Source organism: Arachis hypogaea, chromosome 20 (genome assembly GCF_003086295.3).
Source record: "Arachis hypogaea cultivar Tifrunner chromosome 20, arahy.Tifrunner.gnm2.J5K5, whole genome shotgun sequence".
NCBI lineage: Eukaryota > Viridiplantae > Streptophyta > Magnoliopsida > Fabales > Fabaceae > Arachis > Arachis hypogaea.
Window position 1 is genome coordinate 15,038,500 of NC_092055.1, and position 16,013 is coordinate 15,054,512.

Sequence of the window (16,013 nt, forward strand, 5' to 3'; positions counted from 1 at the left end):
TACGTCACATACCAATCAACCCTTTTTCGCCTGCATACTTTGCTGACTAGAGCGTCGGATTGTCTTTGCAGGTGACACCCCCCTCACACGAAGTGCTCGGGATGTCGTCTATTCCAACCCGGTAACTTGCGATCAGGCGAGATCTCCCCCTCATCAATCGGGACACTAACTCGATCCGTCCGGTACCCGACTTACCGACCATTGGCGCCATCTGTGGGGACGTAATCGCCTGAATGGAAGTTATACTGGGCCCAGGAGGAGCAGGCCGTGAGACCGAGCGCAGAGGGGAAGCCTCTGCGGCCCCTCCCCGGCCACGCACGAATTTCCCTCTACGACGAACCACTCGATCTCCCGAAAGGCAACCCTTCGGGGGAACTGGCGACAACAGCGCCAGAATAATGTAAGAATTACGCCACAGAATGCAAGACCTAGAGCGTTGGCTGGCAGACCGGGAACATTGTCAACAAACTCCCGAATCGAGCCACTCCCGCTCTGTCTCAAGAAGCCGCTCCCGACGAACAACTAGCCCACAATCTGAGGCTGAGAATGACAGGGAGAGAGGATGCGTGAGAAGACGCCACGACCCCCTCATATACGCCAGGAACGATAGGCGTACCATGGAGCGAAACCGTGAGGACGCTCGTCGGGAGGATGACGAGGGAAGAACAACTAGAACGTGGGGACTAGTGATAATGAGCGCAACCCCATTCCATCGTTCCATCCTCAAGGTCCGGCTGCCAAAACACTTTGACAAGCCAACGGACATGAGGTACGACGGAACCCAAGAATGAACCTGGAGGGAGTTGGAGACGAGGTAAGGTGCCGTGCTTTCCCGGTCACCTTAGAAGGACCTGCAATACGGTGGTTCAATAACCTCCTGCAGGGCTCGGTGACTAGGTTCTCGGACATCAGCCGCGCCTTCCTAGCCCAATTCACAACCAGAATCGCGAAGGCAAAGCACCTAATCATCTACTTGGAGTGACCCAGAGATCCGACGAGCCGACCAGGAAATACCTAGACCGATTCAACGACGAGTGCTTGGAGATCGACGGGCTGACGGATTCGGTTGCAAGCTTGTGCCTGACGAACGGACTCCTAAACGAGGACTTCAGAAAGCACCTCACCACAAAGCCGGTATGGACAATGCAGGAGATCCAATGTGTAGCCATGGAGTACATTAACGATGAAGAAGTCAGTCAGGTCGTGGCTGCCAACAAATGGCAACCCTCTTACAATCAGACCCGGCATCACGGGAGCGGAGAAAGACAAAAAGAACATGCCAGGGATGGCGGTCCGAGTAAGACTCCCAGGCCGTTTTCTCGTATCGGGAAGTTCACTAATTACACCCCCCTCACCGCGCTGATTATAGAAGTTTACCAACAAATAGCCTAGAAGGGGATCTTCTCAAAGCCCCGACCTCTGAAGGAATGAACAGGAGGGAACAGGAGCCTCTACTATGATTACCACAAGGGCTACGGGCACAAGACACAGGATTGCTTCGACCTGAAGGATGCACTGGAGCAAGCGATTAGGGATGGAAAGTTAGCCGAGTTCTCCCACCTCATTAGGGAGCCAAGGAGACGAAACCGCGACCACGAAGGCAAAGACAAGACCCGGGCAGCAAAGCGACGCCAAGAGCCAGAGGACCACGACCACGGCCTCACCATAGTGAACGTGGTAACGGCGAGAAACGTGGCGCCCAGGTCCAAGTCGGCACATAAAAAAGATGCCAAAGTCCTAGCGGTTTCCACATCCTTTGCACGAAGCCACAAGAAGGTTCCATCCATTTCATTCGGCCCGGACGACCAATGGTTCGACGAGGTAGCGGAAAGCCCTCCCATGGTCATTACGACCAGAGTGGGAACTGGCCTCATCAAGCGGATCCTTGTTGATACGGGGGTAGACTCGAACATCATGTTCCGCAATGTGTTCGACGCCTTGGGCCTAAAGGACGCCGACTTAAAGACTCACCAGCACGGCGTTGTAGGGCTCGGCGACCACTTCATCAAGCCGGACAGGATAATCTCTTTGCCGACTTCCGTGGGACAAGGCCAAGGGAGAAAAACGGTAATGGCAGAGTTCATGATCCTACGAGACTCCACGGCCTACAACATCATCCTAGGGAGGAAGACCATCAACGACCTAGGGGCGGTCATCAGCACGAGGATGCTGATAATGAAGTTCATAACTGAAGAACGATCAGAAGGGTCTGTAAGGGGAGACCTGGAAACGGCAGTCGCTTGCGACAACGCCAGTCTCTCATTAAGAAAGAAATCCAAAGAAGCATCAGGAGTGTTCCTCGCCGACTTGGATGCCAGAGTCAGCGACAAGCCGAGACCCGAACCAGAAGGGAACCTAGAAAAGTTTAGAGTCGGCGACAGGGAGGAGAAGTTCATCTTCGTGAACAGAAATCTCTCTCACGAGCTGAAAGAACCTTTAATCAAACTGATTAGGGCCAATGGCGACCTATTTGCCTGGACATCGGCCGACATGCCGGGAATAGACCCCCAACTCATGTCGCACCATTTGGCCGTCAAGCCAGAAGCTAGATCGGTGGCCCAGAGGAGGAGGAAGATGTCATAGGAAAGAGCAGAAGAGGTGGCCAAGCAGACGGCCAGCCTCCTTGAAGCAGGATTCATCCGGAAACTTGACTACTCAACCTGGATGTCGAACGTAGTCTTAGTAAGAAAGCATAATAGGAAATGGAGGATGTGCGTGGATTATTCTGATCTCAACAAAGCATGTCCCGAGGATTGCTACCCCCTACCCAACATTGACGCACTCGTCGACGCGGCGGTGGGGTACCGGTATCTGAGCTTTATGGATGCTTATTCCGGCTACAATCATATACCGATGCACCGACCAGACGAAGAAAAAATGGCATTCATAACGCCAGGAGGAATCTATTGCTACAAGGTAATGCCCTTCAGCCTGAAGAATGCAGGGGCCACATACCAAAGGTCGATGAACAAGATATTCGGTGACATCATTGGCGAAACGGTGGAAGTCTACGTGGATGACATCCTTGCCAAGACCACCCGACCCGAAGACCTTCTGAGCGACCTGGAAAGCGTATTCGCGGCTCTCCGATGACACGGCATGAGGCTCAACGCTCTCAAGTACGCCTTTGCCATGGAGGCCGGGAAGTTCCTAGGGGGGTGGAAGCCAATCCTGAAAAATGCCAAGCAATACTCCAAATGAAGAGCCCGGGCTGCGTCAAAGACGTCTAGAGACTGGCAGGAAGGCTCACCGCGCTATCTCGCTTCCTCGGGGCGTCGGCTGCAAAGGCCCTACCTTTCTTTAACCTAATGAGAAAGGGAATAGCATTTGAATGGACCACAGCATGCGAGGAAGCGTTCAACCATTTCAAAAAGATACTTGCAACACCGCCTGTGCTCGGTAAACCTGTAGTCGGAGAACCGCTCTACCTGTACCTGGCAGTAACGGAGGAAGCGCTGGCGGCGGTCTTGGTGCGGGAAGAAGCAAAAGCCCAACAACCATTTTACTTTGTGAGTAAAGTGCTGCAAGGAGCAGAACTTAGGTACAGCAAGTTGGAGAAACTGGCACTAGCGCTCCTAACCTCTTCCCACAGGCTACGGAAATACTTCCAAGGTCACCAAGTGGTCGTAAGAACGGACCAGGGAATCCGTCAAGTGCTCCAAAAACCCGACCTAGCGGGAAGGATGATGACCTGGGCCATCGAGCTATCCCAATATAATTTAAGGTACGAGCCTCGACATGCAATCAAGGCGCAAGCAATGGCAGACTTCCTGGTGGAAGTAACCAGAGACCCAACCGAGGACACGGGCATACGGTGGAAGCTCCATGTAGACAAAGCCTCCAACCAAACGTCCGGGGGCGCCGGGATCATCTTGGAAAGCCCGACCGGGGTTATTTACGAACAGTCGGTCAAGTTCGAGTTTTCAGTATCGAATAACCAAGCAGAATATGAAGCCCTCCTAGGCGGCTTGATCTTAGCCCGGGAAGTCGGGGCTACGAGGATAGAAGTATGCAGCGACTCACAGATCGTCACGTCGCAAGTAATTGGAAACTACCAAGCTAGATATTCACTATTACAGAAGTACTTAGAGAGGGTTAAAGAACTGAGCAAACAGTTTGAGGAGGTCACGGTCCAACACGTTCCAAGGGAAAGGAACACACGGGTAGACCTCCTATCCAAACTTGCGAGCACGAAACCCGGAACCAGCAACCGCTCCCTCATTCAAGGCATCACGAGAGAACCAGCGGTTGCCCTCCACCTGACCAAGATAAGCCCCTCCTGGATGGACTCCATCACCGATTTCTTGCAAAACGGCAAACTCCCGAGAGGCGAGAAGGAAGCTAAAACATTAAGAAGGGAGGCTGCCAAATACACGGTCATACAGGGCCAACTGTTCAAAAAGGGACTTAGCCAACCTCTGCTGAAGTGCCTACACCCCGACCAGACGGACTACGTGCTCAGAGAAGTCCACGAGGGGTGCTGTGGCCACCACATTGGGGGCAAAGCCCTAGCAAGGAAGCTCATTCGAGCTGGATACTACTGGCCATCAATGATGGAAGACTCCAAGGAGTTCGTGAAAAAATGCGTCAAGTGCCAAGAGAACACTAATTTCTACAAAGCACCAGCCACCGAACTAAGCCTGATAACGTCCTCCCGACCCTTCGCACAGTGGGGAGTCGACCTCTTGGGACCTTTCCCGGTTGACCCAGGGCAAGTCAATTATCTCATAGTCGCTGTCGACTATTACACCAAATGGATAGAAGCCGAGCCACTGGCCACTATCTCCTCGTCCAATTGTAGAAAGTTCATGTGGAGGCAGGTGATAACTCGGTTCGGTATCCCGGAGGTCGTCATTTCAGACAACGGGACGTAGTTCACCGATAAGAAGTTTGTAGAGTTCCTCGCCGGCTTGGGCATCAAACAGAAATTCTCCTCGGTAGAGCACCCCCAGACAAACGGACAAGTCGAGTCCGCAAATAAGATCATCTTGCTGGGCCTCAAGAAGCGGCTAGACAATAAGAAAGGAGCGTGGGCTGATATGCTCGCCTCAGTCCTCTGGTCCTACCGTACAACTGAGTAGTCCGCCATGGGAGAAACCCCCTTCCGCCTGACATACGGGGTAGACGCAGTAATACCCGTAGAGATCGGCGAGCCGAGCCCACGGTTACTTCTCAAAGGGGTGGAAGAAGCTATAGAGAAGGACCTAGTAGATGAAACCAGGGAAAGGCCCACCTGTCAGAAGTAGCACTAAAGCAAAGAATGGCCCTACGCTACAACACCAAAGTGCTCAAGAGATATTTCGAGCGAAACGATCTCGTCCTACGGCACAATGACATCGGCCTACCGACCCAGGGAGAAGGCAAACTGGCGGCAAATTGGGAAGGCCCTTACAGGATCAGAGAAGTGCTTGGCAAGGGCGCCTACAAATTGGAGAGGCTCGATGGAAGGGAGGTCTCGAGGACTTGGAATACGGGTAACCTGAGAAGGTTTTACCCCTAGATCAAGCAGGCCGGCCAGATGATCTAACGAACTTAATCACTTACCTTTGTATCTACCATGGTAACAGACTTGTTTAATTACCGGTTAATGTTTACTTATCATTTCTACCAATTTTACTCCTATTTGTTCTCTTTCCTACTTACACATCACGCGACAACAAGTTCCACGATGTGTTAAAATGGAACCACGATACGGCACCCCGGGACTGATCACCCCGGGGGCCACCTAAACCAAAGCCATTACAAACGGCTACAACGATAACAAAAGGCCACGACCTGGCTCTGCCGAACTACCAACACAACGGTAAACAAACACGAGCGCAAAGCTCACACCAACAAAACGGTAACACGACGAAGTAAAAACGCCACCCGAGGCAAAGACGATGATAACAATAAGCCGACCAAGCGACTTTTAAAGTATAACAATATAAACAAGTTCTACAACAAAAACCACAAATTCATACAAAAACACAAGGCACAAGAGCTCATTTCTTCGGCATGTCAACAATCTTTCCATCCTTGATCGTCTTGAAAACTCCAATCGCTGATGTGTCAAAGTCGGGAACCACGATCTTCACCTGGGCTTTAAGGGCCTCCTCAGTCATGAAGATCGTGTTCTTTTCCGCTCTCTAGTCGCCTTATGTTTCTTCTTAAGCTCCTCAACCTCAGCTTTAGCGGCCTTAGCCGACGAGACGGCCACGTCACGCTCTTCCTCCAAGGCCACCACCCAACCTTGCGCGGCATTAAGTTAGCTCTCCAGAGTCATCTCCCGCTTGGTTAAACGGGAAACGGTCTCATCGGAGGCCTTCAGCTTCTCCTCGGCAGACGCGGCCTTCTCCTCAGCAGCCTTCAGTTTCTTGGTCGTCTCGGACAGTTGCTCCTGAAGAGTTCCAACTTGAGTTTTGAATTTGTTATTGTCCTGGACGGCAGACTCGAGCTTCCTGCGCAGCGACTGCATCCCCGACAACTCGAATTCAGCCTTCCGAGCTATTGCGGCACCGCGAAGAAGGGTACAATACATCCACCTCGCCTGCCCCGAAAGCTCAGTGCCAAGGAAATGATCCTCTGTGCTAGGAAGCAGCTGCGAATCTATGAAGGTCCCGGTATCAAAGTTCCGCTCCATTACGGTGAGAACCCCCTCTGGGCTGGAGGAAGCCCTCTGCCTTTTGGGGGTGGGGATAAGCTTTAAATCGTCATCTTCTTGTTGAGCAGAGGACGAGTGCTCGGGGCGGGCCGCTTCCTCGCGAATGGGAGAAACGCGCGCCCCGTCCGAATTCTTCTTCGTCATCTCGGTATCCCGAGAAGACGGCATCGCCTGATCCTTGTTCTTAGAAGGGCCCTCCGGTTTTCCGTCAACCTTCTCGTCAGCTTTCTCCTCGTCACTGTCTGCCAAGAAGGTCTTGTACAAACCCTCAAGCCCTGTCACTGAAGCAGACATCTCCACTGCAACAAGCAAGTAAACAAGTCAGTCGTGAAACCGGCACAATCAAGCAAAGCAGTAGCAACGCAAAAGAACAATAAAAAACAAGGCAAAATAGCTCACAAATATAGTTCCTGCCGACCTTCCGGTCACCCATCAAAAGGTGGGGGTTCACGTGATTCTTCCCAAAAACTGCCAACAGTACGTCGGCAACCTTTTTGTCCACAGCAGACAACCCCTTATAAGACACCTTAATGAATGTGTTAGACCCTGCCCCAAAGCTCCAGTACGTCGGAATAAGGCGCTCCCCTTCTAACGACAACCAAAAGGGGTGACGACCCTTGACCGGACACACCTTAAAGTATTTATTTTTAAACCCATGGTAAGAGTCCTCGAACAAACCAAAGATCCTCCGCCCCTGGTAAGAGTCCTCGAATATGTAAATCACATTATTATTACAAAATTACCTTTTTAATATAATTAGTGATGCTAATTTGAACCATTGAATTTAACTTCTAATGATATTAAAGTCAACCTATTTTATTATCTTGTGCTTTCAAAGAATTTACACGATTGACATAAAAATATAACAATTGAAAAAATTCATTACAATGGATATATTCATTTTAATAAATATTCTTCTATCTAATACTATAAAAAAATACATTGGCCACTTTGAATTGCTACAGGTCAACTTCTATTAGAATGCTTGAATTGAGATATATTCATCGAATAAACAATCAATAAAACACTCATCCGTACTTTCTCATTTTGGATACATTTATATATAAAAAAATTATACATAAAGAAAAAAAAGAAGAAGAAAAGAATAATTGAAATAGCAAGAGCGATAAAAATTACGATTCTTATAATTTTGTGTTTCCATCTATATATAGTAGACCAGACAACTATGATTATCTAACAAAATTAATTTGTATTTATTGCACTCAACTTGAATAAGTAAGAAATTATCTTATTTTAATTTAGTCCTTAATTCATATTATTTGAATTTAGCTCAATATATATGATTTGATTTGATTTAATTATTAGTTGAAAATATTTCAGTTGTCTATTTTATTCATAAATTTATTATTTTAATGACTAATAAATTAATCAAATTAATTAATTAGTACACACAATAAATTTGATTTAATAAATTAAAAGAAATAAATTAAAAAATACTAACAAAATATTAAAATAAATAAATTAGGAAATACTACCAAATCAAATTGATATAAATTGTAATAAATTATATGATATTTAAATATCTAATCAAATCAATTAGTTGATATAGTTAGTTTATCATAATAACTTGTATTTAATGCGTTAAAAGAAATAAATTGAGAAACACTCTCTGAAGCATGCCACATCAGCTTCATCATTAAGTGCAGAAATCTAATTTTTATATAATAGAATAGATAGATTTACTCAAAAAAATTAATATGTAAATCACATTATTATTATAAAATTATTTTTTTAACATAATTAGTGGTGCTTATTTGAACTATTAAATTTAGCTTCTAATGATATTAAAGTCAACTTATTTTATTATCTTGTGCCTTCAAAGAATTTACACGACTGACATAAAAATATAACAATTGAAAAAAAATTCATTACAATGGATATATTCATTTTAATAAATATTCTTCTATCTAATACTATAAAAAAAATACATTGGCCATTTTGAATTGCTACAGGTCAACTTCCATTAGAATGCCTAAATTGAGATATATTCATCAAACAAACAATCAATAAAACACTTATCCGTGCTTTCTCATTTTGGGTACATTTATACATAAAAGAAATTATACATAAAGAAAAAAAAAAAAGAAGAAAAGAAGAGTTGAAATAGTAAGAGCGATAAAAATCACGATTCTTATAATTTTGTATGGCCATCTATATATAGTAGACTAGACAACTATGATTATCTAACAAAATTAATTTGTATTTATTACACTCAACTTGAATAAGTAAGAAATTATCTCATTTTAATTTAGTCCTTAATTCACATTATTTGAATTTAGCTCAATATATATAATATGATTTGATTTGATTCAATTATTAGTTGAAAATATTTCAATTGCCTATTTTATTCATAGATTTATTATTTTAATGACTAATAAATTAATCAAATTAATTAATTAGTACACACAGAATATTAAAATAAATAAATTAAAAAATACTACCAAATTAAATTGATATAAATTATAATAAATTAAATGATATTTAAATATCTAATCAAATCAATTAATTGATATAGTTAGTTTATCGTAATAACTTGTATTTAATGAGTTAAAAGAAATAAATTAGAAAACACTCTCAGAAGCATGCCACGTCAGCTCCATCATTAAGTGAAGAAATCTAATTTTTATATAATAGAATTGATAAGTTTGCAATTAAAGTCATTTGTGCTACTACAATTAACCGTTATTGTAACACCTACCACCCAAAAATTTACGCTTAAGTCGTAAAATAGAGGTGGCGAGGTATTACGACTACTAAATTATAACACATACCCATAATAGTAGAAAGAATATAATAGACTAGAAGCCTTGAAAAATGGGTAAAACAAATTCGCAAAATGAAAAGCGCCACGCTCCGAAAACAGAACATCTTGCGTGTGAGGAAAACCATAACTATCAAACGTAAGATAATAAAAGTAGGAATAGAAAGCCAAAGGTACAAAATAACAAGCTCCTAACTCAGTCCGCGAAGTCAAGGCTGGCCGGAGAATATTTACATATATATATACATATCCAAAACCCAAGGTGTACATAAACAAAATCCTGCCTCTCCATAAACCTCTAAGAGGATCAAAAAGAATAAGTTATGTGGAGAGAAAGCTAAGTACGTGTATATACATCACTGCACAACAAAATAACACAATAACCATTTCGCTTCAGGTGTCCAGACGCCTAATGAGATACCTTATGACCTGCATTTGAAAAACAACAACATAGTATGGAATGAGAACCGGAGGTTCTCAGTATGGTAAAGGTGCCCACATAGTTAATTTAAAAGGTCTCGGGAAAGCCAGAGGCATTCCTAGAACTCCGACACTCAAAATCATTCTTAAATAAAATAAACTAAACCAAAAGTTAGGTAAGTTATCTAAGGTATTCTAGTTCTGAATCTAACTTTAACTTAATACTTCACTTTCTGTCGCCTCCAATCCTCCGAATCACTGGTGGAACAACCCTCTCCCCTCACACCTTCGTCAAGAGGGATTTCTCAGAAAACATACACATACAGTTCAAGCAAGGAAAGCACAGATAGAGAAGCATTTACAGCAAGTAGAACAAGTAGCGGATAAGCAGAATTAAACAGTTAAGCAAACCAAAACAATGCACACGCAAGCAAACAAACAAATGCATATGATGTATGCCTGTCCTATGGCTGATGAGTCTCATCTGTCGGTTATACAGCCAACCCGACATGTCCTGGTAGTTAACCATTGGACAGTCCCTCTGTGTGCGCATGCCCAAGCTCAATAATATTCCATGGAGTTAAACTCCAAGCTCAAATATAATATTCCATGGAGTCACACTCCAAGCTCAATAATATAGTATTCCATGGAGCCAAACTCCAAGCTCAATAATATTCCATAGAGTCAAACTCCAAGCTCAATAATATAGTATTCCATGGAGACGAACTCCAAACTCAAATATAATATTCAATATTTATATATATATATATATATATATATATATATATATATATATATATATATATATATATATATATATATATATATATGCCCATGGAGAAATCCGGGGAGTTAAAGTGCCCGGTCACATCTTTCGACAGAGGATCAACAAATAGTCTCAAATACACAAGCCACATAATAATCTCTTTCTTTTTAAAATAACACCTCAAATCGAAAACTTCAATTCTTACAGAAACTTTGGCAATACCTCCTCTAAAACTCGAATTTCTGTCACCCTTCAAGGGTCCCAACTACAAAACCAAACACCTCTCAATCATTCAATTCACTTCCAGTAACAAATTATTTCAAAACCAAACAAATACCAATATTAAGTCTTTCCAAAACTCACCAACTCCAACAACAAATTATTAACAACTAAACCACACATTTTATACTAAATACCCAATCCATCAATTATTCATTCAGTTCATTCCTATCTTAAGGTCTTCTAGCCTAAATTTTTACGTGACATTAAACATTAACTACGAGAAACCAAAACCATACCTTCGTACGGAATCAAAATATTCAAAGCTCTGGAGAAACTTTCTGACCGATCTATCGAAGAAGAAAACGTCCAGAATCGTCTGTGCCTCCTAAAATTTCTGTTGGCCAAACCCAAAGAAAAGATGAGTTATGTCACTGTCAACTTCTACTAATCAAAAATGGTGCCAACGTGTAGAATAAGAGGTTACGAATACTCTTATTGGATTAGATTTTTGATTGGAGTTACGGATTGTAAGAAATCGAAGCCAGAAGTTCAAAGGAATTTACGTTCTTTCTTTTTTCTCTTCGTTACGCTATTCTCTCTCTTTTTTTTCTTTCTTATGGCATATATATATAAAACCAAGCTGCCTTGGCTTTCTTTATTATTAATAATAGATTATACTTATACTAGAAAAAAGAATGAATTATAATAATATAATATTATATTACAAAACCTAATATTATATGTATATATATACATAACGATAATGATAAATTTTAGTGGATATATATATAATGATTGAAGTATTAGGTTAAATAATGAATAATAATAATAATACAAGAACGAACTTTAGTGAATAATAATAATGTATATATATATATAAACGAAAGCGTAAACTAGGTAATTAGAAATAGGGAAGTCAAATAGTTATAATAATAATAATAATAATAATAATAATAATAATAATAATAATAATAATAATAATATGAATTTGATTAAATTTAAATTATTATAAAATTAGTTCAATTACTGATAATAAAAACAATTTTTCTAAAAATAAAGAATTCTAATTTTATAAAATAAATTATAACTTATTTATATTTATATTTTTAAAACTGAGGGTCGCTACAGTTATTATTAATGGATAATTTAGATATACATATAAATATTATATTAATAATATTTCTATAATTTAAGTATAAATACGGTATTCCAAGAGTACTCTCATGTATATTTTTACTAGAATAGAAAATTATGCATTTTAATTTGTTAGGATCGTAAATTATGCTTTTTAAGATAGGAAATATTTGATATAGTTTCATATCAAAAGTTGTATATATATGTGTTCATGATTAATAGAAAAACAGGTTAAATTTTTTACATGGTATCAGAGCATACTCTAATACCGAAAAATACAAAAGGAACCTAGGCTGCATAACCATGGCAGCAGAATCAGGAAAGAACTCTGTAGATGTACCAGAGACTTCAGAAAAGGGAACTAAGAAAACTTACTCGCCATATGACCTCAATGCGAGTGACAACCCAGGAAATGTAATCACACAAGTGTAGATGCGTGGAGAAAATTACGAGGAATGGGGTTAGAGCTGTGAAAATATCACTTCGGGCTCGGAGAAAATGGAGATTCATCAATGGAACTCTCACGGAACCAAGTGCATCTGATGTTGAAGATTGGTAGACAGTCCAATCCATGATTGTATCATGGATCTTGAACACGATCGAACCAAGCCTACGGTCGACCGTTGCGTATGTAGAGAACGCACTGAGACTGTGGGAAGATATCAAAGAGCGGTCTTTCGCTGTGAATGGACCACGAATACAATAACTGAAGTCAGATTTGACGAGATGTAAGCAGGAAGGAATGGCCATGATGGCGTATTATGGGAAATTGAAAGTACTGTGGGATGAATTAGCACAGTGCGAGCAAATTTCCAAATGCACGTGTGGTGGATGTAAGTACGGGATTGGATCTCAACTTGAGAAGCGAAGGGAAGAAGAGAGGGTCCCTCCAATTTTTTATGGGCCTAGATGATGCGAGTTACGGAACAGTGCGGTCAAATATTCTGGCAACCGATCATTTGCCATCGCTGAATCGTATGTACGCAATGCTAGTCCAAGAGGAGAGAGTGAAGACAATGGCTAAGGCATCAGAAGAGAGAGGGTTGGTTGTGGGACTCGCAATGCAGGCAGGGAATAGGACGAAAGGACGAGGAAATTCTGGCCAAAAATCAACAATATGCTCTCACTGTGGCAAAGGTGGGTATGATGTTAAAGGATGCTTTCAGATTGTAGGATATCCAGAATGGTGGGGCGATCAACCAAGGAATGAAGGAAGAGACGGTGGCAAAGGCTACGAACGACAAGGCACGCGTACTTGAGGAATTCCAGCGCGTGCACATGTGGCACACACTGATGGAAGTAGTAGGCATGCTACCAACATGGAAAACACGAGATGTGAGATGTCAGGATTGACCAATGAACAGTGGCAAGTATTGGTAGATATGATAAACAAGCAAAAACCAAATGACTCCAAGAAATTGACTGGTAAGAGAATTTTTTATTTATGGATCATTGATAGTGGAGCTTCCAACCACATGACTGGAACCCTGAAAATTTTATGTGACAAGAAAACTATACGCGGGTGTCCAGTAGATTTACCGATGGAGAGCAGGTGATAGCGTGCAAGCAAGGAACAGTGATACTTGAAGGAGGCTTGAATTGAAAAATGTTCCCCATGTACCTCAATTAAAATGCAACTTACTCTCAGTTTCTCAATTAACAGATGAAGAATACTGTCTAGTACAATTCACTGATAAATTTTGTGTCATATAGGACCGCACTTCGAGGACGCTGATTGGAGTAGGTGAGTAGAAGGATGGGCTCTATTGGTATCGTGGGGCACACAAGATTCAAGCTTGTCATACCAGAACAGAGAATCAACTAGCACTTTGGCATAAGAGACTAGGACATCCATAATTTCAAATTGTACAAATGCTCCGTAATGTAAGTGGAAAATATACCGTCAATGAGATTTGTGAAATTTGTGAAAAATCTAAGCAAACAAGTGATAAGTTTTCTTTGAGTGACTATCAAGTTTCTAATATTTTTATTTAATCCATTGTGACTTGTGGGGACCTTATAGAACTCCCTCCTCGTGTGGTGCTTCATATTTCTTAACTATTGTGGATGATTGTTCACCAGCGATTTGGATACATTTGTTGAAAGAAATGGCTGAGGTATCAATCACATTGAAAATTTTTTTCACTTTGGTTGAACGCCAATATAACAAATATGTTAAAATGGTGCGATCTGATAATAGAACAAAATTCATGTGTTTAAAACAATACTTCCTATAATAAGGCACCAATCGTCATGTGTTCATACACCGAATGGACGAGTGGAGCGCAAACATTGACATATTCTCAATGTTGCTAGATCATTACGTTTTCAAGGAAATCTTCCTATCCAGTTTTGGGGAGAATGTGTCTTAACTGCTGGCTATTTAATTAATCGTACGCCATCCTCAGTACTGAAGAGCAAGACTCCGTATGAGGTTTTCATGGAACAATTCCAAGTTATGAGCACTTGCGGATTTTTAGCTCTTTGTGTTATGCTCAAAATCAGAATAGGCAACGGGACAAATTTGCCAGCTGTAGTTGAAAATGTGTGTTTGTCGGGTATCCTTTTGGGCAAAAAAGATGGAAACTATTTGACTTGGAAAAAGAAGTTTTCTTTGTTCCTCGTGACGTTCATTTTGTTGAAGATGTGTTTCCCTTTAAAGTGGATCAGGTTTTGGAACCAAGGATTGAAGATATTGGACCTCCTGTGATAGAAACAATTGTTGAAAAAGACACACACAACGAGACCAGTACTTCACACTTGAATGACTGTGCTGGGGACTCCCTTATTGAAGAATCTATTGACCAACAAGGGGGATATGAGCTCAATGAAGAGATTGAAGAGTACATCACTGACGATGCATCAGAACCAAGTGTAGTAGAAAAACATGCCGATTTCTGATCTACCCTAGTCACGATAGATGTTCCACTTGGTTAGGGTCACCGCATGAAGACACCCTCAGTTAGGTTGCGCGATTTTGTCTCTGCTGCTATGATACCAATAGGCCCTACCGACCAACCTCCCTCTCCATCAAAATCCCCAGGTGTGTCCTATCCTATACAAAATTTTGTGATTATAATTCATTTTCCAAACAACACCGCAGTTTTCTTGCCTCTCTCTAGACAGAACAGGAGCCTTTATTTTTCTCTCAAGCAGTTAGAGATGAGCGTTGGCGCGAAGCGATGTCCTAAGAAATTCGTGCACTTCAACTCAATGACACTTGAAAGCTCACAACCCTTCCTCCAGGAAAGAAAGCACATAAGTGTAAGTGGGTTTATAAAATTAAATACAACTCTGACGGGACAATAGAGAGGTTTAAAGCAAGACTGGTAATTTTGGAAAATAATCAAGTGAAAGGCTTGGATTACAATGAAACATTTTCTCCAGTGGTAAAGATGGTAACAATTTACACAACACTCGCAGTGGCAGCAGCCCAGGATTGGGAATTCCACCAAATGGATGTCCACAATGCATTTCTTCATGGAGAACTTGATGAGGACGTTTTCATGAAGCTTCCCCTGGTTTTCAAGTGTCTCAACAAGGACTGGTTTGTAAACTTCAGAAATCTCTCTATGGACTGCGATAAGCTCCACGATGCTGGTTTGCAAAACTTTCATCTGCTCTCCTTCGATATGGTTTCAAGCAATCCCCGAAGGACCATTCCTTGTTTAGCCTTCGCCACAATAGCGTGCAATTGGTAGTTTTGGTATATGTTGATGACCTTGTAATTACAGGAAATGATGGTGCTGCAATTCAACGTTTCAAAGAGTATTTACACACATATTTTCGCATGAAAGATTTAGGCCGGCTGAAATACTTCTTGGGAGTTGAGGTTGCCAGATCTCCGACTGGAATCTTTCTGTGCCAAAGAAAATATGCTTTGGACATAATCACCGAAATAGGACTTCTAGGTGCTAAGCCTGTAGCAACACCGTGCGAAGAGAATCATCGACTGGGGTCAGCTACAGGTTCTCTTTTATCCGATCCTAGCATATATCGTTGACTTGTTAGAAGACTGATTTATTTGTGTTTTACTCGGCCTGATC

At 41.9% G+C, this 16,013-nt stretch overlaps 1 protein-coding gene across 1 annotated transcript; it reads left to right on the forward strand.

Annotated features, from left to right (window-relative positions):
- The first annotated feature begins 787 nt into the window (after positions 1 to 787).
- LOC112785494 (uncharacterized) lies at positions 788 to 2,583 on the forward strand. The gene is made up of 3 exons (XM_025828957.1): positions 788 to 814; positions 898 to 1,297; positions 1,436 to 2,583. Exons 1-3 carry the CDS (start codon positions 788 to 790, stop codon positions 2,581 to 2,583), a joined length of 1,575 nt encoding a protein of 524 aa, XP_025684742.1.
- The last annotated feature ends 13,430 nt before the right edge of the window (positions 2,584 to 16,013 follow it).

Bases quoted from the DNA above. Each gene is read 5' to 3' on its own strand.
- LOC112785494 (XM_025828957.1), top strand. From the start codon at position 788: ATGAACCTGGAGGGAGTTGGAGACGAG. The intron at 815-897 runs GTAAGGTGCCGT...CTCGGTGACTAG, and splicing joins TGGAGGGAGTTGGAGACGAG to GTTCTCGGACATCAGCCGCG. The intron at 1,298-1,435 runs GTAAGACTCCCA...AGGAATGAACAG, and splicing joins TGCCAGGGATGGCGGTCCGA to GAGGGAACAGGAGCCTCTAC.